At 43.1% G+C, this 27,737-nt stretch overlaps 1 protein-coding gene across 2 annotated transcripts in view; it reads right to left on the bottom strand.

Moving 5' to 3' along the window:
* Window positions 1–26,990, bottom strand: part of KLHL1 (kelch like family member 1) — a 479,287-nt gene extending 452,297 nt beyond the window's left edge. For both annotated transcript variants that reach the window (XM_075061554.1, XM_075061555.1), the window contains exon 1: window positions 26,557–26,990. In XM_075061554.1, coding sequence (XP_074917655.1) covers window positions 26,557–26,990 — 434 coding nt within the window. The remainder of the gene's footprint in view (window positions 1–26,556) is intronic.
* Window positions 26,991–27,737: the final 747 nt, after the last annotated feature.

The following is a 27,737-nucleotide window of genomic DNA, read 5'->3' as shown; positions in this document are numbered from 1 at the left end:
GAAAACCAAGAGAGGAGAAACTGGTTCTGTAGTTGGCAAGCCATTCACAGTCTTTGTTCAATCCTGAGCTGATGGTGTCAAATTTGCAGATGAACTGAAGCTCAGCAGTTTCTCTTTGAAGTCTGGTCCTGAAATTTTTTTGCTGTAGGATGGCCACCTGAAGGTCTGCTATAGTGTGGCCAGGGAGGTTGAAGTGTTCTCCTACAGGTTTTTGTATATTGCCATTCCACAGGATTCTCTGCTGCTTTTACAGATCCAGACTAACACGGCTACCCCTCTGATACTTGACACCAATGTTTACTGTTTTATTTGAACACAGAGGGAAGCAAGGCTTTTGCTCTACCTTTTACCTTTGAAGCACTGTATGCCTCTAGTGGAATGGGAAGGAAGTAAGAGTAGAAGTACTGAAATTCTGGTTGGTCCTTAAGTAGGCCTCTTCCCATTCTGGGCTCCCATATAAGGACCAAATAATGACTGGACCACAGTGCCTTTCATCAGAGGATCTCAAAATATTTCATGCCTTAAAAAGCTTTGCAACTCAAAGTTACATTAAGGGCCAAATAATTATTACTAACTAAATAATCCAAAGCACAGAGTTTAAGTTTGGTACTGTGATTTTTTCCCCCTCCTCCCCTCAGTGTAAATTATAATTAAAATTTGTGAAAATAAAAATACTGAAAAAAAAATTCTCTCAGTCTCAACATTTGAATTATTCGTATACTGCCCCACTCAGTAAGCTGAAAAGAGATATTAGAAAACACAGAAGACTTTCATTTAGGTATCTTACAAAATAGCAGACATGTCAAGTCAGTTGTGCTGAATGGCAAAGCAAAAACCAGTGGATATATGCCTTTCAATTGATAGTGATAGGAATGTTATGCAATTTTTAAAGATTTAAAAGTAAAAGCTGTGACAAACTTAGACATGACAGTTATAAGAGTGGTGAAGGGTAGATATATCAGTCCTAAAATGGCAAAGAGCCTTTTCCCTGTGAGCTGAAAAGAGGGTATCTCAGGTTACTTAGAAACACCTGAGTCCTATTAAAGGCTGCTGGTGACTTTTATAAAGCCCCTTTCTAGTGACAGACAGGGAGGAGGGATGAGAAACATGCTGCAGTAAGATTAAAGGCAGCAAGGAGAAAAGGCTTCTCCTAGGTGGAAGGCCGTTCTTTTCCTATAATAGAAACAATCAAGCGTACTGCTGTTTGGGGAAGGACTGGCAACCAGAAGCCAGTGTAATAAGGAAACACCCTGGGGAGTGGGCAAGGAAATATATTCCTTTTCTGTTGTGAGTTTGTGGTTCACTTAAAAGAAATACCTAGGCCTCCTCTGTAAACATTTAAAAAATAAAGCAAAGAATTGGTCTGATTTACTCAGTCCCTCATCCTGCACTGCTTCTAGCAGCTCCCATTGGCCTGGAGCAGGGAACCGCAGCCAGTGGGAGCTGCAATTGGCCAGACCTGCAGACGCAGCAGGTAAAAAAAACAGCCCGGCCAGCCAGGGACTTTCCCTACACAAGCAGTGTCCCCAGTTTGGTAACCACTGAGCTAAGTAATAAATGTATCATACCATAACTACTGTGGAAAAGATGAAAAACAAACTGTATTTAGGTATTGTACAGTAGTTTTCATGCATTGACATATCAGCCCCAAGTTCTCCAATGAAAGGAACAGATCCACATGATACCTCACAGTTAAGGCTGCGAGTCTGTCATATAGGTCATGGAAATCATGGATTTTGTGACTTTCTGTGACCTCTGTGACTTCTACAGCAGCCAGTGCTGGGGCAATGTCGGGCCACCACTTCCCCCCTAGCAGCATCAGCAGCAGTTTGGGTGGTGGCTCAGCACCACCCCCACCCAGCACCAGCAGGGTTCCTGGGCTGCTCCCACCTAAGCATTCATGGCACCCCCCGGCTTGTCTCCCAGCATCTGTGCCCCCCATGCAACTGTGGTGCCCCCCAGGACACTCCCCCCTCATGCACTCTTGGATCCCCCTGGTCCATGCCCTCCCTCAGCACCCACGGCGCTCCCCTTGGCCACCCACCTCAAGCACTTGCAGCCTCCCCAGCACCAGCAGTGCCCCCCAGGTTCACCCCCCGGATTCCTCCACCACCACCACAAGCACACGCAACACTCCCAAGATTTAGTCAGGGATATAGTACAAGTCATGGGCAGGTCACGGGCCATGAATTTTTGTTTACTGTCTGTGACCTATCCATGACTTTTACTAAAAATAAAAATAACTAAAACATAGCCTTACTCATAATGTAACACTTTGTAGCAGATAGTTTCAAAGGCACAGTTGGCAGTTAAGCACCTCAAGCCTTATCTACAGTATAAAATTAGGTTAACTTAAGCCACCTTACATAGACCTAGTTGTGCATGTGTCTACACTTCAATTTGTCTCCCACAGACCTAGGCTCTCCATTATGCCAACATTGTAACACCATCTTCCTGAGCAGTGTTGAGCCATGGTTGATGTACTGAGCTCAACACAGCATGAATGTAGACACTGCATTAGCTGTGTCAACCCCAACAGTCCTCCAATAGCTCTCCCATAATGCCTGACACTGACCAAAATTATGAGCTCCACTGCCCAGGGGTCACAGAAACCAGAAGGCCTCCACACCTACAAAGCCCTGCAAATTTTTGAAATGCCTTTTCCTGAGTCCCCAGCTTGGCAAGCATACCTAGTAGCTCTCTACTGTTGTGCACAACTGCCCAGCTGACCACGCCGGCTACACACTCCAGATGTGCTCCACTTTGGAGCATGCTGGAGATTAGCTCTCCTAGGTCTTTGGGGAGAAGAGGCTGTGCAAGCACAGCTACAGACCAGTAAAAGAAAAGTAGACATTTATGAGCAGATTCCACAGGCCATGCAGGAGAAGGAGTATGGACTGGGATCAGCAGCAATGCTGTGTGAAAGCAAAGGAACTGCATCAAGCATACCAGAAGGGCAGGGGGGCCAACATCTGATCCGGTGCCGATCTCCCACTTTTACAAAGAGCTGCAAGCTATATTTGGCAGAGACTCCATCACCCTTCACGTAACCATGGATATGTCTGAGAAGCCGGAATCACAGGCCCCTAGCATGAACAAGGTGGAGGTGGATGTGTGATCGGAGGGTCCAGCTATGCCTCAAGCCAGGACTCTGTTTGAGACTTCACCACACCACAGTTGAGTCAGTCCTGGCAGTTTTGCAGGTGACCCCAGTGCAGGGGAAGATACCTCGAATAAGTGTGTAAATATATTCCCCATTACAGTGATGGCACCCTCAATTTAGCAGAACATAGCTATTGACTTTTACTTAAATTTATTCATACTAGAAGAGATATCAACTCTACCTCTTTTTTGTACTTCAGTCTGCTTTTCATTCCCCTGTAGAGTTAGGCAGTGTGGCATGGGGATATTAGGAGGGCATATGGAGCAGTTTGTTTATGTACACAGAGATGCCCCCTGAATCCTCCAGAGAGATCTTGATGCAACTTTCATGGGGGTATTTTGCAATCCTCTCCCAAAGGTTTCTAGGGATGGCAGCCTTATTTCTTCCTTCATGGTAGGACACAATTCCATGCCAGCTGGCAATAACTTCAGCAGTCACCATTTCAGTAAACAGGTTAGCAGCATATGGGCCCCTTTCTGACTTTATTACCCTGAGGAGTGAGCTATCAGGAGAAAAATGGTCCCAATATTCAGTGCCATTGCCCTATATTTTCATAAAATCAAGCAATTCTATTTTATTTCCCGCACCATTCATGAGGCATACACACCAGGGATAGAACTGGGAGTGGTGCCATGCACAAACACTCTGAAACAGAAATGTCAATAAGCATGTCCTGTTTAAAACTTTAGGGAAGCAAGGGAAGGGAATTCTGAATCTTTATTTTTCCTTTCCATTGTGACTACACTGACATTAGTATACCTGCGTGGTTTATCTGTAGCTACTGACTTTGCAGCCTCCCCCAAACCTGTGGAACACCTAAGCCAGATCAGGAGAAAGAAGAGGATTTAGGATCCTGGTGCATCAGACCATGATCAAAGGGGCCTGGAGGATTAATATTGCAGCCTGTTTGGAGAATGACACAGCAGACAGGAGAATGACTCCTGGGCCTGAGAAGGAAATGCACTAGGACATAATGGGGCTTCTTAGGCAGCAAATAGATGTTGCAGACTTTTGTGCATTAACAGGTTCAACAATCCCGGGCTCCCCTTCTTTTGCAGCCCATGGAGAACTCCAGAAATGAATTGGTTAGAGAAAGAAAAATCACATTCATGATTAGCTACAGTGAAAAATATATTTTACAATAACTTAAAACCAGAAACATATTTCAGAAGCAAGGCAGCATCAACAGAATACCATTACTAATGCAACAGGCAATACAATCAAATGCAGGGCATTACAATGTATCCATCAGAGAAATACCAATCATAGATAAGATAAATTGTCTCAATGGTCAACCTCTAAGTGGATGGAATCTTTATAGAATCCTAAGCTCCCAGGTGGTAAAAAGTTTCCAGGCCAACATGAAGAGGAGAGGCAGGGTATGTACCAGAGCTGGGACATGTAAGTGACAGAGAAAGATCTGGAAGAGATGGTTGAGGGAGTAATAGTGTTCTGTAGCCTTTCAATCTAAGCATTGTTAGATTGACACCTTAAAAGCAGAGGGTTTCACATTTTATTAAAATACACCTTTTGAGGAGCAAAATATGGCTCTTTTGGACACCTGCAATAGAAATACTGAGGGCATGCAAATCTAAAATGTATACTTCTTGAGCATTACAGAATAGTAACAGATTATGACTTAAAACAGTCCCAATATAAATTAATTTACAACACTTTTCTGAGATCCACAGCTGGGATTTAAAGGCATATTTTGCTCCTAAGATTGCAAGTCAAATTCATAAAACACCAACTCATTTTAGTTTACAGTAGAGTAAGGTGTTAAAAAAAAAAAAAACTACAGATGATTTCTTTCTATCACAAAGAGGTATAGCAATCAACTGAGGATAATGCTATATTAGACCTAATTTTCACAGATAAACATGAATTGATCACTGAACTAAAAACTGATGATTGTCTATGTGAAACCAGTCTAATTTCATTTTCTTTGTGCAAAGAAATTATAGTCCCAATATAAATAAATATATTTGGTGCTTTAGGAAAGGCCACTTTTCCAAAGCTGAAAACAATTATGAGCGAACTGACTGGGAAGAAATATTTAAACATAAATATGTGAATGCTGATTGAGAATTGTTTAAGAATGCTTTATTAGATGCCCCAAAATGCATAACTGAAATTTTCATTGGTTTAAAAAAAATCCTGGTTAAGAGAGGAAGTAAATAAATAAAAATAAACAAATGATGAAGCTGATAGCAATGACTAGAAATTGGCAGTTATGAAGAGAATTTATAAGGAAAGCTGAATATAACGGTGAAAAAAAATCTATGGCTAGTAGTTTTAAGGAAGGAATTATTTAAATATATCAGAAACAAACAAAATCCTTACAATATAGTGTACATCTAATACCAGACAAGGTTGATAAAATTATCAGTAATGATGCAGAAAAGTGAAAAGTAGTCAATAAATATCCTGTTTTGTATCTGGAAAGAACTGAGATGATGTATTTATATCTTAAAGTAATCATGAAATACCTCTATTCCATTGGTCAGTAGGCAGGATGTGAAACAGGAACTACTACATTTAAACATTTTTAAATCTGCAGTATTGGATAACTTGTACCCAAACATAGTAAAGAAATTGGCTAAGGATCTCTTTGAAACACCAATGCAGATTTTTAATAAATCTTGGAATATTGGGGATGACTCAGGTAACTGTAGATCTGTTAACCTCACAGCAATAATGGGCAAAATCATGGAAAAGTTGGTATTTGACAAAAATCTCTAACAATTTAAAGAATGGTAATGTAATTATTGACAATCAACATGATTTTATGAAAAAATGGTCTTGTCAAACCAACTCATTTTTTGATGAGATCACAAGTTTGATTGTTAAAGGTAACTGTTGACATAATTTAGACTTCTATCAGACATTTGACTTTGACAAGAAAATATAAAATCATTGCTGGAAAAATGTGCAGATAACACAAAAATTGATGGAATGGTAAATAACATTGGGAACAAGTCAGTTAGTCAAATCAAACAAAATCACTTGGTATAGTGGGCTCATCTGATAAGCAAGATTATACACTTATGGAACAAATAACGGAGATAAACACTTATAATATGGGGATGGAGCTCTATTCTGTAAAGCAGTCTCTCTGAAAAAAATTTTATGGATCAATATTTTTATTAATGACTTGAATAATGGAGTGGAGAGTGTGACGCTTTGCCCCATATTCTTCACAGAAATATTGTTATAATATGATTATATCTAAGATATATTTAATGAAAGATGGGTCTTGTGAGATATCATTGGAAAGGTTATGATGTGTTGAATATGATTATCCTATTTGCACATATCATTTCTGTATCTGAAGTAAGAAATATTGACTGTGTGTCAATTACAAAAGAATGCAATCAGTCTGGACGGGCCACTAAGGACAATAGGATTTTGAAGATCCTAATCTCCCACCTTCCTGAGAAGCTTCCTGGAATGCTACAAACATTTGATTCATGGCTGCTTTGACACTGCAGGGTCATGTGATTAAGCCACCTGGCACTTTTTCCACTGGGGGACGGGAGCCACATTGGCAAACAAAGAGTTCCCACTGTACGGGGAGACTTTGGCAAACCAGTTAAGTGCCTGAAACCACTATGGCTTATTGTTAAAGGCAACCTAGTCAGCAAGCTGTAAATTGGCCATTCAGCAGTCTCAGCTTGACCAAGGCAGGAGGGAGTGGAATTTTGGGATGCCACAGAAAGGGCAGTTTGACCCCACGTCCTTCCTGATAAGAATTGTGTTGAAGTTGCTGATACATGCATTTTAAAAGAGCAGGATGTGTCTCAGGAATGTGTATTGGGGTCTCAAGGCTGCAAACTCTGGAAGAACCCACACCTGGTTAATCAATAATCAGAAGGAGCCTCTTGCTTGCCCATTGGAACTGCTTGCTTTACAAGTTTTTTTTAAGGGTCATGTCTTTATATTACTAATGTACAAATAAGGGGAAAAAGCTTGAGATAGTTTGACTTGTTTGGGGACTCTTTTTGGACTCTCCCTCTGCATACATCTTGCTGTCATATGGCAGCATTTTACAGCATTATCCATTCTTGAAATCCAGGTCCACTCTGAGATGTCTACATGAATGAATTATTAAAATAAGTTGTAAAGTATTTTCTTAGTCAAAGCATTTAGGGATGGTCTTGGTCCTGCCTCATGCGGGGGTTGGACTTGATGACTTCTGAAAGTCCCTTGCAGTCTTACATTCCAATGATTCTATAATTCTATATGAATTAATTTGCTAAATACTAGATGGTGACCTTATACAAAAAACAACACAATGTTTATAAGATGAATATAAATTAGAAATTTAAGAGAATCACTAAAAGATTATATACAGTGATAATTAGATTACAGAAAAAACATATAGTCTTCATAAGTTTCAGAGTGGCCACCGTGTTAGTCTGTATCAGCAGGAGTACTTGTGGCACCTATTGTAAACTTATATCTTTGCATCCACTCTAACACCATTTACCTGAATTAAACCTTTCCAATTGTCCCTAACCTTAAAGAATACTTCAAGGCCCAGAAACTAGTTTTGCAATGTTTACTTAAATGGATTTCCATGCAATGTAGAGATTTGCAAGGAAATGCCATCTGAAGAGGTCAAACAGTGGCAGAACATAGCATGTATCTAAAGGTTTAGCAGAAGAATAATACTGATCTTTTGCCCCTATTAAAGGCTTTTAACTGTGATGGTATTTTTGATGTAAGACTACTATGGCTCAATTCCCAATGGCACTAAATCCTATTAAGGAAGTACATAAGAAAAAGAGTATGAGGTCAAAATATGTTCATAGAAGACCATAAAACTTCTCATTCAAAAATAATTAAATCTACTTGTTAAGAGGTCACTGATTAGTGTACACTTTATCCATCTAAAGTTGATTATTGTTCTTTAAATCCCTCGCTGCTGTCACAGGTAATTAGAATGCAAGCAAATACAGTATTAATTAATCTGTCACACAATAAGGCAACTATATTATAAAAATATTTATGACAAAAATATATACCAATTTAAATAACATTCAGTCAGATAGTGGCACAATTGGACAAAGGCCAAGAAATGTAATTTTCAGATTAGCAACAAAGTACACTCCACTGACTGTGTGTGTGTGCTCTGCAAAACACTCATCTTGTTCTAGGCTGACAACTCCCCAGTGAACTAATCATGTGAAAACAGGAAATATTTTTTTCCAAGTAACCACCTCCTAGCTATGGGCAACATTTGCACTCTTCTTCCTTTTAGAACATTCTTCTCTCCATTTAATTCCCAAGTTAGCCAACTGAAATTGCTAAACTGGTCAAGTTAAAGCCTAAGGTTTAACTAGGCAAGTACAGCTTCTCCATGTACTTATTATACTACTACTACTGCCTCAGGAATGTGTATGCACAGTGGAGAAAAATGGAACAAAAAGGTTTTGTTTAAGACTCCAGCAGTCTTATTATGTGGTGGATCTTCTCCTCTGGAGCAAGAAGAAGTGAACTAATATTAAGAACTTTATAAACAAAAGGTAGGTAGAAGCTTACATTATTTTTCCAGTGTTTATAATAAGCAGTTTACAACATCAAAACAAATTCAAGATGTTTATTTTGAAGTTTCTTAAAATCCAAAATTACAGTGAAGAATAAGTTCTTTTTTTTTCAATTTTTGAGGGTAAAATTAAAACAGCAAGTGAGAGAATAAAAAGTTTCACCCTCCTTAACAGATACAGTAACTCCTCACGTAAAGTGGTAGTTATGTTCTTGAAAGATCCGAATTTAAGCGAAATGATGTTAAGTTAATCCAATTTCCCCATAAGAATTCATGTAAATAAGAGATTTAGGTTCCAGGGAATTTTTTTCACCAGACAAACTGATACACACAGTATAAGTTTTAAACAAATAATTTAATACTGGTACACAGTGATGATGATTGTGAAGCTTGGTTGAGGTGGAGGAGTCAGAGGGTAGGATATTTCCCAGGGAATGCCTTACTGCTAAATGATGAACTAGCAATTGGCTGAGCCCTCAAGGGTTAACTCTCACACTCTACAGGACAGCAGGAATGGAGGGAGGGGAGACAGCATCACAGACAGAGACAGAGACATACACCGTGTGTATGAGTGAGAGAGATGCACATTTCACCTTTAAGTACACTGCCTTGTTAATTAGATCAGCTTGCTGAGAAGCAGCTGCTGCCAGCAAGCTCCCTCTGTCCTGACTCCTGTCGTGTGTGTCCGCCCCCACTCTATGGAAGATGGCTAAGTGGGGTGCAGGAGCAGGGGGGATGGGGACACCCTGACATTAGCCCCACTCTTCCTCCCCTCCTCGAACCTCAGCAAGTAGGAGTCTCGGGAGGCAGCTCCAAGGCAGAGGGCAGGAGCAGCACATGGCAGTGGGGGGAGGGACAGCTGCAATTGCTAGCCTGCTGGGCAGCTGCTGTTCAGGGAACTTAGGAAAGTGGGGAGCTGATAGGGGGGCTGCTGGTCCACCTTGGTTCCAAGCCCCCACCAGCTAGCTGCAATGGGCTGCTCTACCTGCAAGCAGTGGACAAAGCAGGCGGCTGCCAAACAACTTTAGAAGGGAGCATTTAAACAAGCATGTTCCCTAATTGATCAACAACAATGAAACATCATTAACCAGGATGACTTTAAGAGAGGAGTTACTGTACACTTATGGATCCTGTGATTCAAATATTACAGAATTGTACAGAAAATATTACTGCTTTTGGACTTTAAGATGTCAACTCAATTATTCAGAGAAGCTAATTAGGAATTTACACAAAAGTGTAGACAGCTGTGAAGATACGATTACCTTTGTGTTTGTTTTAAAGAGGTGTTCTCTAATAAACTCTTCCATAGTGTTTTGGATATATATGTGATGTGTTTTCATTTGTTATAGTGGAACTTGAAACTTTCACCTTTGAGATGAAATTTTCCAGGCTCAGTATCTACCCCAAAATGATTTTTTTTTAAAGTTGGAATAGAAATAGTTTTGCTAGTTTTGAGTCTGAATGAAGAGAATGAAAATTATAAACATTTCTAATTCAAAATAATTCTTGCAACCTTTTCTTAAAAAGTCCTACAGCTAAAAAAGGGTAGGATTTGATATTTTGAAATTTGATATTTCATATGAAAATTGCAAATGTTGGGAATAAGTGCTTTTGCATGTTCCTATGTAACCTGGCTTTCATTATACCAAGTTATGACTCACGGAAAATTGTACACTGTGCATGTGCAGTATATTTTGCTAAAGGCTTTTTTTCTCAACTCATAGACAATGTAGTTTGCCCTATAAAACTAAATGATGACATAGTTGCATAGTGAAAAAATGTACTCAAAGTAGAAAGGGATAGGGGAGGCTTGATACTTTGTAAATTATGCAGGGTCTCAGTCCTTTTAAATATTTTAAGACATAAAGAGGTCTGAGAGGGATGCTGTATATCAGTGGTTCTCAAACTTTTGTACTGGTGACCCCTTTCACATAAAAAGCCTCTGAGTGTGACCCCCCTAATAAATTAAAAACACTTTTAAATATATTTAACACCATTGTAAATGCTGGAGGCAAAGTGGGCTTTGGGGTGGAGGTTGATAGCTCACGATCCCTCATGTAATAACCTCATGACCCTTGAGGGGTCCCAATCCCTAGTTTGAGAACCCCTGCTGTATATTATACACAAAAGTTAAAGAATCACAGAAAGATTTGTTTTCTTCTAACACTGGATAAGGAATTTTATGAGAATAAGGAAACTCTCTTCACTACAGCACTTCTGCTTGCTGTCTTCCTCTTCACTGACCCATTGACTGTATACTGACTTATAGAAAGTCAATGGCACTTGAGCACCTGAATACTTTTGAATATGGGATTTACAGGCCTAAGTTCCTTAGGCATTTCTGGAATGTTACCAAGTGTTTCTTCCCAAGATTCATAGCTCCTAGGGAGCACAGAACACATACTATGTTCTGCATATCTCCCAGGTCTTCCTGTGCAGACTTCCTAGGGTCACTGAAGATTAGGATTGGAAGAGAGCACCCACCAACAGCTCCCTGCCGTGCCCAGTAGCCCCAGCTCACCTCCGCTCCGCCTCCTCCCCTGAATGCTCCGCCCCACTTCTCCCCCCCTCAACTTCCGGTGAATCAGCTGTTCGCGTGGGAAGCCTGGGAGGGGGGAGAAGCAGTGCAGCAGCTTCGTGCTCAGGCCCAGCGAGGCGGAGATGGAGCCGAGGTGAGCTGGGCCAGGGGGTGCCCGCACTGTAGCAGGTAACCCGCGGGGGGGACATGCAGGGGAACCGCTCCCTGCCCCAGCTCACCTCCACTCTGCTTCTGCCTCTGCCTCCGCCTTGCCAGGCGTGAGCGCAAAGCCGCCCGCATTGCTTCTCCGCCCTCCCAGGCTTCCCGCGCAAACAGCTGATTTGCAGAAAGTGGGGCGCCTGCGAGCACAGCTTGACCCGGTGCTCCAAGTCCTGCATGGCGGCAGCGAGGCCTGGCTCCAGCCGAGTGGCGCAGCTGTAGTGCTGCCAGCCACCTCCAGGCAGCAAGGTAAGGGGGTTGGGGAAGTTGGATAGAGCACAGGGGACTTTGGGAGGATGGTTGGGGGTGGGTGGGTGGATAGGGGTCGGGGCAGTCAAAGGTCAGGGAAAAGGGGGATTGACTGGGGGCAGGGGTCCAGGGGAGCAGTCAGGAAGGAGGGGAGGTTGGATGGGGCGGCAGGGGGCAGTCAGCGGCAGGGGTTCCTGGGGTGGTCAGGGAACAGTGAGAAGAGGTGGTTGGATGGGGCAGGGATTCTGGGGGGCCATCAGGAATGAGAGGAGGGGTTGGATGGGGCAGCGGGGGACAGTCAGGGGACAGGGAAGGGAGATGAATAGAGCAGGGGTTCCGGGGTGGGGATGTCAAGGAACATGGGGGGTTGGATAATTGACAATGCTGCTGTGGGAGAGCCTGATTTGTGTACCTGTGCAGGAGAGCAGGCTCTGCTGTACTGCTGGGGAACTGAGCCTGTACATGGAACTGCCTGGAGAGGATTGATCATGGGGACGGTCCCAGCCCTGCAACTGCACCCACTGGCAGATACCTCCCTGGCTGGACTCCAAGGACTGGTAGCAGAAGTGGGGCTGTGTGGCCCCCAAGCAGAGACATGGGTGAGCTCTGTCCACCAAGATGAACCCTGGATCTGCTAAGTCAGCCCTTAGCCTATAGCAGTGATTCTCAAACTTTTGTACTGGTGACCCCTTTCACATAGCAAGCCTCTGAATAGATTAAAAACACTTTTAAAAATATATTTAACACCATTATAAAGGCTGAATGCAAAGCAGGGTTTGGGGTGGAGGCTGACAGATCACGACCCCCTCCACCATATAGTAACCTTGTGACCTCCTGAGGAGTCCTGACACCCCATTTGAGAACCCCTGGCCTATAGCACCAGCTGGGCTCTGCTCAGTATGTGCTGGCCACATGGGTAGGAACCTATGTACAGCTTTTGTGTAGCACCTTTTTTATTTACCTTCTTGCTTTTACCAGGCTGTGTGATCCTGAGGGGCGGGGGCAGGATAAGGGCTGAGAGCCCCCGTTTGTCACTGCCACAGCAGTGCCACCCCTTAGCAGCACCATCCCCTGTTCCTCCCAGCCTAGGGCCCAGCAGACACTGCTGAGTTCATGTAATGAAAGGAGTTCCCCTGATGGAGCCCTTCCTCCCTTAGACAGAGGAAGCCCAGCTTTGCAGGGGAATAGGAGATTTCAGGAAAGATGCTGCTCTCCAGACCTTGTTTCTGTTCTTACCACCGCCCTGCCACCTTCCCAGCTGGGACCTGCTACCATCCACAGAGCCTGTGTCCTGGGTACTCTGTCATTCTGCATCTTGCTTTTTCCAGCTTCAGCTCTCTTCTCTGACTGCTGCAGAGTTGCCCACTGAGGGCATCACTGAGTTGCACTGTGCTGGGTGCTGTCTGCAGCCTGGACTCTTGATAGGTTGGCTTTAGTTTTGAAGGTGTTTTTTTAAATGTTTTCAAGCTGCCTCCCCCACCCGCAACATGCAGTGCCTGGGAGGGGTGGGAAGGGAAGGGCTGGGTCCTTTCTGCTGCCTCAAGATGTTTTAAAAAGCCTTTTGGGCCTTTATTTTTTGTCTACATTTGTTACCTTTAGAAACAGTCTGGTCTCCCCTGTTCCTACTGGAGGTCTCCTTGGAGGAGCACAGAGTTGGGCGGGAGGAGAGGGTGTGGCTTCTACCTGCTGATGAGGGAGGGCATGCTGGGGCCTTGCACAGACCTCTTCCACCTTGAGTGTCTGGCAAAGCCTTGGGTTCTGCACCAATCCCTTCCTATCCAAAGGGCTGTGGCTCTTGCTCTCTGATGTCACAATACTGCTAGACCCCAAGCCCTTCAGAATCCTCCAGCTCAAGATGGCTAGCCTCTTGTACCACTGTGGCTCCGTTTCTATTTTTAGCACACTAGTTTGATCAACACTAGCATGGGTATGTCTACACAAGCATGAAATTACACCTCCCTTTTCCAGTGTAATTCCCAAATCATGGGGATACTTCCTTTTGTCCACCCTCTGTATATATGGGGAGGGAAATTACTGACCTTGTGGATATGTAATGGTGTTTAGTGTTTGTAAGACAAGGTATAATAATCACACTTCCAAATTGCAATGAACTGTGAAAAAGTTCCTGTTTGGTGTGAGAGATGTTACTTATACCTAGATGCACTCCCCTTCCCCACCCCCAGCCCTACAAATGCTGGCTTGGGAATATCACTGCTGTAGTGTCAGCTTTTAAGACACTTTTCACATGCACCACTTCTAGTATTACTATAAATTAAAACAAGCTACAGTACACTGGGACATTAATACTCTATTACAGTGTTTGCATTAGCATATTTAAAGCAATAACACTTAACAGACCAGTATATCCAGGACAATACTAGCACACTTTTCCCCCACAGATACATAGTAGTTGCACTGTCATCTCTCATAGCTACTTATGTTGCAGCTTTTTTTTGTTAAAACTAAATTGGGAAGAAAGACTACTGATTCAGAACTTGTTTAATGGTTACTTTATTGCTAAAGCATGTCTTGGGGTGTAGGCTTGAAGGAGGAAGGTTTCTATGATGTAGGCAAGATCAGGTGTTTTATCCAAAACCAGAATATGAATGAGCAGCAAAGAGTCCTGTGGCACCTTATAGATAACAGACGGACGTATTGGAGCATGAGCTTTCGTGGGTGAATACCCACTTTGTCGGATGCAGGGTATTCATACACAAAAGCTCAGGCTCCAATACATCTGTTAGTCTATAAGGTGCCACAGGACTCTTTGCTGCTTTAACAGATCCAGACTAATACGGCTACCCCTCTGATACCAGAATATGAATGGTACTGGTCTTCTTGGTGGCTGGCTGACCTTGAATTATTGTCAAAAGTTAGAGGGTGTACTCTTCTCCTTCCTCACATTTTGGTTGAGGATTCCATTGATAAAGGGATTGGCCTCAAATACCTAGTTGTAGGACTCTTCCCTGGTGTAGTTTTCATCTTGGGTGGCCCGGTCCTAATTATATTGAAGCATATACTTTAGTCTTTGTAATTATCTGTTATAACTCTGTAGCCTTTTATGAAGGCAGAAGTAAAATAAAAGTAGTTGTAATAGCTTCATAGTTAACTAAAACTGAAAAATGACATAATTTAAATCAGACTCCTCATCTTAATTTTTGCTTCAAGTAAGTCCATAAGAAAACTCTGTAGGGAAACAACTAGAGTTTACTTAGAAAGTGCACTTCTCCTACATAGGTCATAAGGATCCTATCTGTCTGAATACTGGCTGCTCTTTCTTTCTTTGATCTGCAGGGTGACTGATGCTTTTCAGATATCAGTTGTGGGTATAGGAGGGTTTCATTGCATCTTCTTTCTTGGCTCCAGCTACTGTTCTTCCTTCTTGTTGCATTGATAGTGGGTGGGTGTGTCTCGCCTTTTTTTTTTTAAATCATATATGCTAGAGACAGTCTTGTCCTCTTCTCCTATCCTGATGTCAGTGTAGATGCAGGCAGTGCAAAATGTACTACAGTCATATAGTATCTCAAATGCAAAGCTGCATTTCTCTGATCTGAGGTTTGAAGAACAATGTGGAACTAGCTATTTTACTGGATGTTTAGATTTTGTTCCTGTAGTAACAGAACTGGTGATAGGATAGCAGGAAGAGGTGTGTGTGTGTGTGTACAGTTTAAATTGGTTAAAAACCCTAACTTTCAGTACTCAATGTTTCAAAATTGTTAAACTGCCAACCTGTGTCATACAGATGTCTTTTGTTTTTGAAAAAAACCCATGAATAAACTTACTTCAAGGGAAATTACTGCTTTGTCCAACCCCGAAGAGCTATGAGATCTCTGCTCACCAATTCTCATAAAATTTGTATTTGTCATGCATTTTTGGTGGCTTTAGTATTATGATCTATTATAAATAAAGTACATTTCATTGATTGATTTTAATATGAAATTAGTAACTGGAAAAAATGGCCAGTAATTTTTTAAACCTGTGACAATTATAAACTCCTGTATTCTGTCATTTACTTTCTAGAATCTAAATTATATCTAAGTATAATCTAAAGTTCTCCTGTGAAACGCTGGCTGTGCAAACCATTCTGTGGCTGGATCAGTCTTGTGTTTTTAAGTACAAATAAATATGTATAACAAATTTAAAATAATGTAATTAGTAATTTGATATGTCGGATGGTGCCTTTTTTTTATGTGTTTGCTCCCCCTGATGTTAGAACCTGGCTATGCCACTGGTTCAGACATGGCATAAATGTGACTGAATGGAATTTTTATTCCCAGTTGCAATCTAATTGGGTAGTCATGATCCCTATGCAAGAATAGGACGTCTGCACCCTTTTTTCGAATACACCAGCAAAGTCAAGGTACTTGGGTGGAAGTGGCAGCAAGTCAAGTCTGTCAGACCAAGTACCTGGCTTGTGACTGTTAGTGCTCTGCAGTGCATTCTCTGCTTCCTGGGATAAGGCAGTACTGTTGGTAGAATTCTGAAGAGAAGCTGATGTTTAGTTCATGCCAGTGAATGAGAGGGTTATAGAAAGTCATTCAAGAAATACCTAGGGTCAGAGGAAAATGAGAGGAGAGAATGTCACAGAATTGCAGCATCTCTTGATGCCCTTAGATGGTGATCTCTAGGAGCATAGACCCCATGGCCACTGACTCAGAGCACAGAGGGGACCCATCAATTGTCTCTCCTAGCTCTGTAACAGGCTTGGCCATTAGGGGAATCTGCAGGATCCAGGCCACATCCAGGTCAGCAAAGTTATCCACTGCATTCAAGTCAATTAGGGCTTGCTGCAGAGGGACTGAAAGGGAGCATTCTGGGATGTATAGAACTATTGGTATTTGCAAATGTGGTACTGGTCAAGGACATTCAGCATGCATTCTGGATTGGAGCATGACATCATCTCTTGGCCTCACTCCTCACACAAGGGACAAAGACTGAACTGAAGGATGCCCTGGTCCCAGGCTGAAGGAATTTCTAGCCTGTGGACTGGTGGACTGCATGTATCATCTGTCAGGATGAGATATTACTAATTCAAATCCTATCTAGTATATTAGGGTAATTTGTGTTTTTGTTTATTTGCTAGGTAATTTGCTTTAATCTGTTTGTTATCACTTATAATCACCTAAAATCTATTTTTCTGTATCTTGTTTTATGTGTTATCTTAACTAGTGCATTTTGAGTGAAGTGTACGGGAAAATCTTAGTAGGAGTAACACAGGCTTGTTCCATATCTTTCTCACATTGCAGGGGAAGTGAACTGTATTAATGAGCTTGCGTTGTACAGATCCATGTGGTATAACTCTTGGTTTATACTCTAGCAGGGGTGCAAGGCTGGGAAGATGGAGAATTGGCTAGAGCTCTATTATTAATCTATGAGTGGGTTAGATTAAGCACTCAGGTAATTCATTTAGGTGGGTGGCACCACTTGTTATCGTGTTGAATGATAACAGGGGCTGGAGAGGCTGGCTGAGTCCCCAGCAGAGCAGTTTAAGATAGGTCAACTCAGCTAAATGGTTAGAGTGCACAGCAGTTCCAACAGCTCCCAGACTGCACCCAGGGATGACAACCCATCACAGCCACATCATGGAATTTCTGTTTTCTCAGTTTGATTTTTTTTTAAGAAAAACAGGAAATTATACATAAAGAACTATATTAAATGAACATTATTATGGCTGCAAAGGCAAGTGCTCCAAAGTTAGGAAAAACCACAATTAAGGTTGCCTGTGCAATGCAGTGCTGAGTCTAAGTGACCTTTGTAGATCTAGTCCAGACGTCCTGTGCGATGACAGACATCTCATTTAAACCAAACTTTTCATAGGTGCTCACTAGGTATGTATTTCTCATTTTCTGAGTGCTCAACTGTCTCTGATTCGCAAAAGTGCTGAGCACTCACAGCTGCAGCAGAAGTTAATGGGAACTGTGTTTTCATATATGATGTTAAATGCAGGGGCAGCTCTAAGCACCAGCTAAACAACAGGTGCCTAGGGTGGCAAAATATAGGGGGCGGCATAAGGCTCGGGCCCCAGCTCATACGAGAAGCGGTGTCCAGGGCTGGATCCTGACGGCCCGGGGGCGGTAACCAGCATGGTCTGCCACCGGGTGCAGTGGGGCAGGGAGCCGACTTAGTGGGGATCATGTCTCCGCCGCTCTCCCGCAGGCAGTGGCCACCCCGGACCCCTCAGGCAGGAGCCAGTAGCACAGCCCTTCCCCGGCTGCAGAGCACAGGCTGCTCCTCCTCGGCTTGTCTCCGCCGCTGCGAGCTGAGGAGTGGCCCATCCTCTGCAGCCAGGGCAGGGCTGCGCTACCGGCTCCCGCTTGATTGAACAAAAAAATCACCCAGCTTTAGTTGTAACTGCACAGATTTCTGTATGCTCCTTATGCCTAGCCTGAAAGGCCCACTGGCCTGAGTTCAGTGTCATAGGGGGCACCTGCTAAATATGGCTTGCTTACCTTAACTCTCAGCTTCTCACCCAGCCTCTGTCCCAGTGCCTAGATATCTGGCTGAAACTGTTACTTTTGCTGGATGGCATGAGCACATTCCTCCTCCTGACCTATAACTGAGTCACTCCTTGGGAAAAGAAGAAGAATAGTGTATTTCTGCTCTTCAGATTAGCCACAAGATATTTCTACATTATTTTAGCCAACTATGTACTTGGCCTGCCTTCTACAGCTCAATCATGTGCAGGTAGGTGAAATAGTGGGTGAAAACCTGGTTGAAGGACAATAATCAAGGAATGGTTATCAATGATACACTTTCAAAGTGGGGAAATGTGTCCAGCAGGTCCCACAGGGGTCCAGCACTATTCAATATTTTCATAAATCAACTGGCTAATGGAGTCGAAAGTTCACTTATGCAATTTGCAGATGACCCCAGGCTGGGAGGGGTTGAAAGCACTTTGGAGGACAGGACTAGAATTTGAAATGCCCTTGATAAATTAGAGGATTGGTCTGAAATCAGCAGATGAAATTCAATAAAAACAAGTGCAAAGTACTACACTTAGGAATGAAAAATCAAATGCATAACTACAAAATTGGGAATAACTAGCTAGGCAATAGTACTGCTGGAAAGGGTCTGGGGATTATAGTGAATCACAAAGTGAATATGTCAACAATATGATGCAGCTACAAAAGAGACTAATATCATACTGGTTGTTATGACATATGATGCCACCTTGTGCGGTATCTCTGGGGATACATACTGTATTAAGCTTATGAATGGTTTATGTATCACTGTGGGCCAGGGACTGTATGCAACTTGGGGCAGTGGAGGAGAGTGAGAGGGAATGATACCACAGCTCGTCCAGGAACTAAAAGCAGTGGATGGTGATTTAAACTGAATCACTCAGGTTGTAAAGACCTCCAGAGAGGTACCATGCCTGTGGACGCTTGCATAAACCGGTTCAAACTAGGTTTTCCAGAGACCAACTGACTAAGAAAGGATGTTTGGCATAAAAAGACTACATCTAAATTGACTCCGGGCCTTCTTTTGATTCAGCAAGCAGACAAGTCCTTCTGACCAAAAACACAACCCTTCCAGAAGGGCTGGAAGAACTTTGGCTTACTAGGGCCCCCATCAGATTGAGCAGTGACATCTGATAAGCTTTTAGAGTGTGTCATAAACATACAGTTAAGGGTTAATTCCTCTTTTGCCTGTAAAGGGTTAAGAAGATCACATAACCTAGCTGACACCTGATCAACAGGACCAATAAGGAGACAAGATACTTTCAAATCTTGGAGGGAGGAAAGTCTTTGTCTGTTGTTGTGTGTGCTTTTGCCAGAGAAGATCAAGGAGGCAAGGCATCTAATTCCATTAAAATTCAAAAGTTTTGGATTTTTTTTAAGCAGAATTTTATTATTGTTTCTTTAAACAATCAAACACAGCAAGCAGCAAATATTTGGCCATACACTTCTGAAACCCCAAATCATGTTCAGGTTTTGGCAGACTTATTTCAGCTTTTTCAATTAGAAAAACCACAACAAATTTTGAAAGAAAGCAGACATTGTCGGTGATTTTTTTCTGCTTTTTAAAAACCCCTAGCTTTCAATCCAAAAAAAGTTTTGACGGAAAATATTTGTACAACCTTTTTAATGAGCTTTAGTGCCTTTTAGCACTAGCTGATGCTGAGAACCAGTGATACCTTGTAAAGGTGACTTGAAAAGAAATTTTCTCAAAACTGGGTTTGTGCTGAGATGCAGAAGGTTTTTAAATGTTTATTTTTCCCAGGGCCACCGGGGGGTGGGGGAAGTGTGGCAATTTTCTCCGGGCCCCAGAGGGGCCCCCACGAGAATACAGTATTCTACAGTATGGCAACTTTTTTTATGGAAGGGGCCCCCAAAATTGCTTTTCCCCAGGCCCCCTGAATCCTCTGGGCGGCCCTGGTTTGCGCCGCTGCAAGCTGAGGAGCGGCCTGTCCTCTGCAGCTGGGCAGGGCCGCGCTACTGGCTCCCACCTGGGGAGTGAAGATGGCCGCCGACCGCGGAAGAGTGGTGCGAACAAGCTGAGGAGCGGCCCATCCTCTGCTGCCGGGGCAGGGCCGCGTTACCGGCTCTGCCTGGGGGGTGGTGGCCGCTGACTGTGGAAGAGCGGCGGGAGGCGGTAGTGTGGCCCTACCCCGGCTGCAGAGGACGAGCCGCTCCTCCTCGGCTCGTCCCCGCCGCTATCCCGCGGGCAGCGGCCACCCCCCAGGCGGGAGCCGATAGCGTGTCCCTGCTCCGGCTGCAGAGCACGGGAGGGACATGACGTCCGGGCGGGCCACTCCTCCTTGGCTTGTGCCCGCCTCCTCCTCCCCTCTGCACCACCTCCTGCCAGGGGAGGGGAGAGAGGAGCAGAGCGACAGCCTGGGCTGAGCCCAGCTCATTCCAGGGCCAAGGCGAAGACCAAGGATGAGCAGGGCTGGGATCCAGCAGCAGCCCCAACCCTGGCCCTGAGAGCAGTGGTGACGGGAGCTGAATCTGCCTCAGGCCAGATCCACAGCAAGGTAAGAGTTGGCCAGGCGGGAGGGGTTTGTTAAAATTAAACGTTAAAATTACATTAGTAGGAAATGGTTTTGTTTCACTAACTACAAATTCTCTGTTTTCATTTTTTTTTATTTTAAACAGTCAAAACAAAACTACAAAGTGTAAATGTGTAAAAGCAAAAAAAAATTTGGGAGGGGGGAGCCAAAAATTCTTTTGCTTGGGGCAGCAAAAAACCTAGAGCCAGCCCTGGTTAAATGCTCTGCAAAATCATGTCCTAGGAGTCTCAAATTGCACTCAAAATTAGCGAATATGTTTGACATTTATCTCTCTGTTTCTCAGTTCCCCACTTGTAAAACAGAAGTAATAACACCCTCACCTCACAGAGGTGTTATGAAGATAAATTAATTAATATTTTTGAAGCAGTCAGATACTCTAGTGACTGGAACAAGAGATAATCCTGTGAGGAAATTGACAATTCTGTTCTCAGAGCAGGGTTTCAATACTTTGCTTTAAGTAAGGTCTGGGGCCATACATTGAACAATGAGGATAAAAGAAAATATTGAATAACTGTTGATTAATTGCATATCTTGTGCACTGCATGAGGCAGGAAAAACTAGTATGTGAACATACAATTAAAGACTGTATCATAAAACATATGCCCATGAGAACTGAATTAAGATTGCACAGGCAACGTTACATACTAAATTCTAAGTGGTTGACTTTGCAATCTTAACTATGTTCTTTTAATGAGGTTTTTGTGTATGTCAATAATAAGTATAGCTGATATTTTTTTCTATCTGTTGTTATCTCTAGGTTGCCTATCAAATCTTTAAATCTAAGCTAAATCAAACAATCAGCTGTCAACTATTTTAGCAATATATATTGTGACAGACCCAGGCCAGTAGGGTACAGGAGTCTGGTAGAGGGCAAATATACTGGTCACTGGATGAGTAGTTTTCTGTTCCCTGAGTGACCAGAGCAGGGGCTGCACTAGAGTTATCAGGAACCTGCTAGAACCAATTAAGGCAGACAGGCTGATTAGAACACCTGCAACCAATCAAGGCAGGCTAATCAGGGCACCTGGGTTTAAAAAGGAGCTCACTCCAGTCAGGGAGGGGGGAGCCAGAGGAGAGGAAGTGCGTGTGAGGAGCTGGGAGCAAGAGGAACAAGGAGCTGAGAGTGAGAGGGTGTGCTGCTGGAGGACTAAGGAGTACAAGCGTTATCAGACACCAGGAGGAAGGTCCTGTGGTGAGGATAAAGAAGGTGTTTGGAGGAGGCCATGGGGAAGTAGCCCAGGGAGTTGTAGCTGTCATGCAGCTGTTACAAGAGGCACTACAGACAGCTGCAATCCACAGTGCCCTGGGCTGGAACCCCGAGTAGAGGGTGGGCCTGGGTTCCCCCCAAACCTCCCAACTCCTGATCAGACACAGGAGGAGTTGACCCAGACTGTGGGGAAGATCACTGAGGTGAGCAAATCTGCCAATAAGCGCAGGACCTACCAAGGTAGAGGAGGAACTTTGTCACAATATATGCACAGGTTTTAACTATTTAATTACATTAAAGTATTTAATAGTAGCAATAAAAGAGGCAGAAAATTATGAGGGTACTCTACCTGATATGATGCCTTATCCTGCAAAAAGTGATGTGTATGAGGATCTTTATGTGTGCAAGTAGTGTCGTTGGTATCAATGGCACTGTTAATATAACTTTATGCAAGTGCATACATGTTTGTGGGATTTGCTCCACATAGCTCTTTGCAAAATCAGTTTGACATAGCAAAATGTGCCTTTTATGATACAATTAAACTGACATTTGTATAATACTCTTCATAAAATGTATTCCACACTATTTTAGAGAATAGTAAAGTCAAACTTAAGAGTTAAAGTAATTAAGAACAAACAGCTAAATTGTTAGCTCAGATCTAAATACTGAGCCTGTGTCAAGAGTCATGAATCACCAAAGGAAGGATGTTCCACCTATAAGGTGTGCTGTTGTTAAAAGCTGTCAGCACAAAGTTATTGCATCAATAGATGGGAATTGTGACAGACTGACAAAAGCCTGTAATATCCTGGACAAACCTTATGGAATAAAGATAAAATGTGTTGAATTAAATTAATCCTTACTGAAATTAGGTTTAATATCATTGAGGTCCATTGTATTAAAAATGCAATTTTTGTGTGTGTTATTATAGAATTGTATGTACCTTCTCTAGTAGGAGGTGTATGCTAATGTAACTCCTTCATTAACTACCCTGTGAAGCCACCCCTTGGAAAGGTACACATATACTAGTTCAAACTGGATTCTGCAAGGACCAACATACAAAGAAAGGATTTTTTTGATAAATAGTCTGGTTTTAAACTGGGTCAGTGCCTTCTTCCTGATCCAGCAAATGGACAGGATCCCTGGTCCATGGTGAGTCCCAATCCATAGAGATGGGTTGGAAGGACTTGGCCTGTTGAGATCCGTAACACTGGATGCTAATTCTGAGTTGCGAATCTTATGAACTTGTGACCACAGAAGAAAATCTTTGTGTGGAGTTTTGAAGGCCTGCTCCTTCCAGAGCCCATGTTAGAGTTGGGGTGATGACTGGTAAGCTTATTAGCATGTATGTAGGTTCTTTTATTGTTCTTAATCAGTTTTCTGAACACTGCTTTTACCTTAAAAATAAAATAGGCTTGCATAAACAGAGCTGCTTGGCATCTATAAACATGGGCCATCACACTATTAACAATCTCTGAAGTGAAAGCAAGCAGGTGTGCTTGGGCAACCAGTCTCTACTGAAAATAACATAGTGAAAGCTGGGAACTGAGTATCCCAGAAACACCCCAGTCAAAAGGGACCAAGATGTGGGTCTCTCTCTACCCAAGAAAGGCAACAGCTGGGGAGCTGGAAGCCTGGGATTGTGTGCCCTTACTGGACCACTGAGGTGAAATAAAGTTGCACTTGCCCTGAACAGTGACAGGAATTCCAATAACTGTCTGGCCTGGACATGAGCATGCATATCAGAACCTAAGAAAAGACATGAATAAGATTCATACTCATAGAAATTGGAATCATACATTTAGGCCCTCCCATGAAAACACTGCCTTCCTATACCTGTTACAGTGTTTGATTACATGCACAAGGAACTCACATTATTCCGTATTGTGTTTATGTTAAGAACACATCACCCATCAGCAAAATAAATTCTACAATTTGTTCATGCTTATGAGATATTTATTTAAAATTTTAAATATGAAAATATGTGTTAAAATTGCTGTTATGAAAAAGATAACATTCATCAAAGAAATTAAAAATTATTTACTTTCTTTTCCGGAAGGGATTTTTCTGTATATACTGTGGATTTATATTTCCTATAAAACAGGTATATTATCATACTAAAGTACACCATTTTAGGAATAACTTCTATTATCTTCAGTTTATCATAATATCAAAAGGTATACCAACAATTTCAATGTATGGATGGAATCTGAAATCTTACAGGACTTCCAGTTTTGTAGTAAACAAGTTTGCTGTTTTAGTTCCCAGAATCAAAAGCATTTGAAGTCTTAAAACCACATATCAAAATATGTGAAACCAGAGCTGCAAGACTCGAACAATTTCATACTCAGTGGGCCGAATACACTGGTATATGGTTAGCAGCTTTGCACTTGTGCCATTGATTTAGACAGAATTAGGTTGTCATTCAATAATGAACCATAGATCATATATCTTACAGAAACAATGATGTAAACAAGCAGTGAAGTTGATACTACATTTCAGCAATGATAGTTACTATAGAAAGCAAAGCAAAAGTGGTCAGGGCATAGAGAAGATTGTTGGCAGCACACGGTAGCTGTCATCAGGTGTTAAACAGTAAGACGAAATGTCAGTTATTTTGAATGTATAAATATACTCAACTCACTGTGCTGAACAGCACATGTCAGAAGGATAAAGATGATGATGCTCTATCACAGAAAAGCAATTATTTCAATACTTTATACCCTCACATCATGCTATTGAAAACTGAAACAGTTAAATTGGAATTATCCTGGAAAAATCCTCTATATTATAAAACTATTTTAATCAATACATTTTTCTTTTTGAAAAAGAGGTTGTTTTCTTTTTTACCAATAAAACTGTTTTCTTTTCATCAACCATTTTAACTGCTCAAAAATTAATATATGAATTTCACAAAACAATAGCAATAATAGATGGCTCTGTACGTTACTGAAGTAACAATGAATCCAAAACATTAAACCAATGCAGTCTGAAAACCTAAGAACACACATAACTCATTAAACACAACTCATGTCAAAAAATACATATCTAATTATCATACCTATCCTCACGGATAACGGCTGGAAAGTATTTTTTTTTCTTTGGTCAATATGCAGCATCTGTTAGGATCCTTAAATCAATGATGTGCCCAACAATAAATGTGTGCATAGAAAATTTATATGAACTATAAATGCTTTTATTATGAACTGCTGATGGTTTTCCTTACAAATATTTGCAATGTATATATATCTTTAATTCTATGTTAAACACCCAACTAATTCTGAAAATAATCTCCAAAGTACATAAAATTTCAGCACCAGTAACAAAGTACTCTAACTCATGCCTTGGATGGTCCACATTTTTTTAAACAAGGTAGCTACTGTGAAAGGAGCTACACTAATTGATAAAAAATGTTAAAAGCCTTTTTCAAATAGATTTAATATGTTTTCGGTCCCCCTGTGAAAACTTTTACATACTCTAGAGTGGCTTCTGTCAAATGAAGTTTGATCTTCAATCATGTGAATCCCAGAGAACTTATACAATAAAAATATGTTTTATTTGCAATACAGCAAATAGAGTACCAGGACTTGCCTTTATAGATAAAACTGAAATTTTACTTACTAAGGAAAACATAACTATAGAGCAAAAGAAATGCAATGAAAGTTATTAATGTAATGAGTAATGCAGGGGAAACAGACACTGATGCAGTGTTGATGGACCTCAGGGATCTACTCTTCAGTTTCACTTGCATCAAAAAGTCTTGTCCCCTCTAAATTACCCTCCACTTTTTTAATGAATATATTATTAATTTAACTTTTCGTTTCTTTTTACCCTAAGAAGTTAGAAAAATAACTGAATAATGGGGGAGCGGGGGAGAGGTCTGAAAAACACATGCCTGAAATCACCTTTCTCGCTGTCTGAACTTGTAGTTTCTCAGGTATCTCCTTTCCTCTTTGAGCTGGACAGTTCACCATTTTAAAAAGTTAGGTTCTCATTGTCCTAAATATTATATTGTTTCTGAACTTGCCAATGCAGTGTAAAGGAAATTGATTTGAGGAGAGAGAAAATGCTGAGCCACATCTTTTAGAATTTAGGTAACAAATTTGAAAAAAAAAAGTGTCACATCTTCAGGTCATCTTTTTCTATCAAATTTTAGGTTTTTGATGCTTTTACTAAGTCTTTTCCATTTAATATGTCCATAGTGACATTTTTAGTAAACTTTTTTTTCAAGTTACCATTTTTCCCCCTGATGTGTAGTAGCTAGTCATGACACCAGCAATTTATGGGGGGGAGCCTGGTAGCAGTCATGTCCTGCCCATGGCTGTAAAGAGCTAGAGGAAGATCGAGAGTACTTTGTAGAAGCCAACTCCCCCTTTCCCCCGTGCAATCCCGGTGGCCCAAAAGCAATGACCTAAGTCCCCAGGCTGATGAGCCTTGTGGAGCTGAGCTCCCTCCTGCCGGGACGGCCCACTTGCTAGCCCAGCTAAAGTTGGTCACAACAAACCAACCAACAAGAAGCCTCCAAAGTTGAGGCTGGCTTGGCCGTGAACACGGACACAGTCTGGGGAGCGTCAAACCTCAGATCCTCTCTTCCCCTTAACCTCACCGCCACGGATGGGGGGCGCCGCGCGGGTCACTGTACCTGTGTCCACATCCTTCACCTGTTGCTTGGCTGCTGCAGTCCGAACAGTCCGCCGGCTCCTCCTTCATCTCCTGCAGCACCAGCGACTTCTCCTGCTCTCGGGTAAGCTCCAGCCCGCCGCGCACCTCCTCCAGGGTCTCCACGTAGAAGACGGTCCTGGGCGACGGCCGCTGGCCCAGCCCATGCCTGGTGGCGGGCAGCAGGGTCCCGTTCAGCGGGCTGGAGGAAGAGGATTTCTTCCAGAAGGCGCTGCTGCCTCTCTCCTGGTTCTTCAGAAGGCGGCTCTGGCTCGGCCCCCAGTGCTCGAAGCTGCCGTCCGGCTGCAAGCAGCCGCTCCCCACTGGCCCGGCCGGCGCCGATGGGTGGCTGAATAGTTTCCAACGAAGGCGCAAGATGTGCTTCACGTCAAAGTCCTTCCTGCCCGAGCCTGACATGCTGCTGCTGCTCTGGGCAAGCGTGGAAGAGAAAGAGGGGCTAAGAGCACCGCGCGGGAAGGGGGCTGCAACCGGGGAGGCACGAGCGGCGCGACGCGCAGCCTGACACTGCAAAATGGCCCAGGCAGGAGGGCGCCCGCGGAGGTGCTGCGCTCAGCCCCGCGCGCGCGCGGCGATGGCCCCTCGGCTGCTGCGGAAAGTGTCGGCTCAGCAGCCCCAGCCTCTCCGAGCACAGCTGGGCACGGCCGAGAGCGGTGGTGCGGGGCGGGAGACACTCGCGGGGAGGACGGAGAATGGAGAGGCGCACCGAGTTGGAGAGCGAGCAAGGCAAAGCGGGAGAGAGAGGCAGAGGCAGAGCTCAGGAAAGAGAGAGAGACTTGCGAAGGAGAGGGGATGAGGGAGGCTGCTCAGGAAGCACTAATCTGATTCACAGACACAAGTCGAGAGCTGGCTCAGCCGCCGCCAGGGTATAACGCCGGGGGGCTCTTCCTCCCCCTCGCATTGCTCAGTGGCAGAGCAGAAGGGGAAAATAAAGTCACCCTCAGGCTCTCAGGGGAGTCCCCTGCTTGCACTTATCTGGGCAAGCAAAGCCCGGGAGCTGGCGAAGGGAGCAAGCGGAGCTGCTTTTATGTGCATCACGAGGTGGGGGAGACACCCGCTCCCCGCCTGCGAAGCTGTCAAAGTCCTCACTATACAATTTTCCATCTGCTTCCTCAGCGCCTCCCTCCGAGCCGCCCCCTCCCAGGC

This window comes from Chelonoidis abingdonii, chromosome 1 (genome assembly GCF_003597395.2).
Source record: "Chelonoidis abingdonii isolate Lonesome George chromosome 1, CheloAbing_2.0, whole genome shotgun sequence".
NCBI classification, from domain to species: Eukaryota; Metazoa; Chordata; order Testudines; family Testudinidae; genus Chelonoidis; species Chelonoidis abingdonii.
The sequence above is the reverse complement of the archived record's forward strand: the minus strand, read 5'-3'. Positions and strand labels throughout refer to the sequence as shown.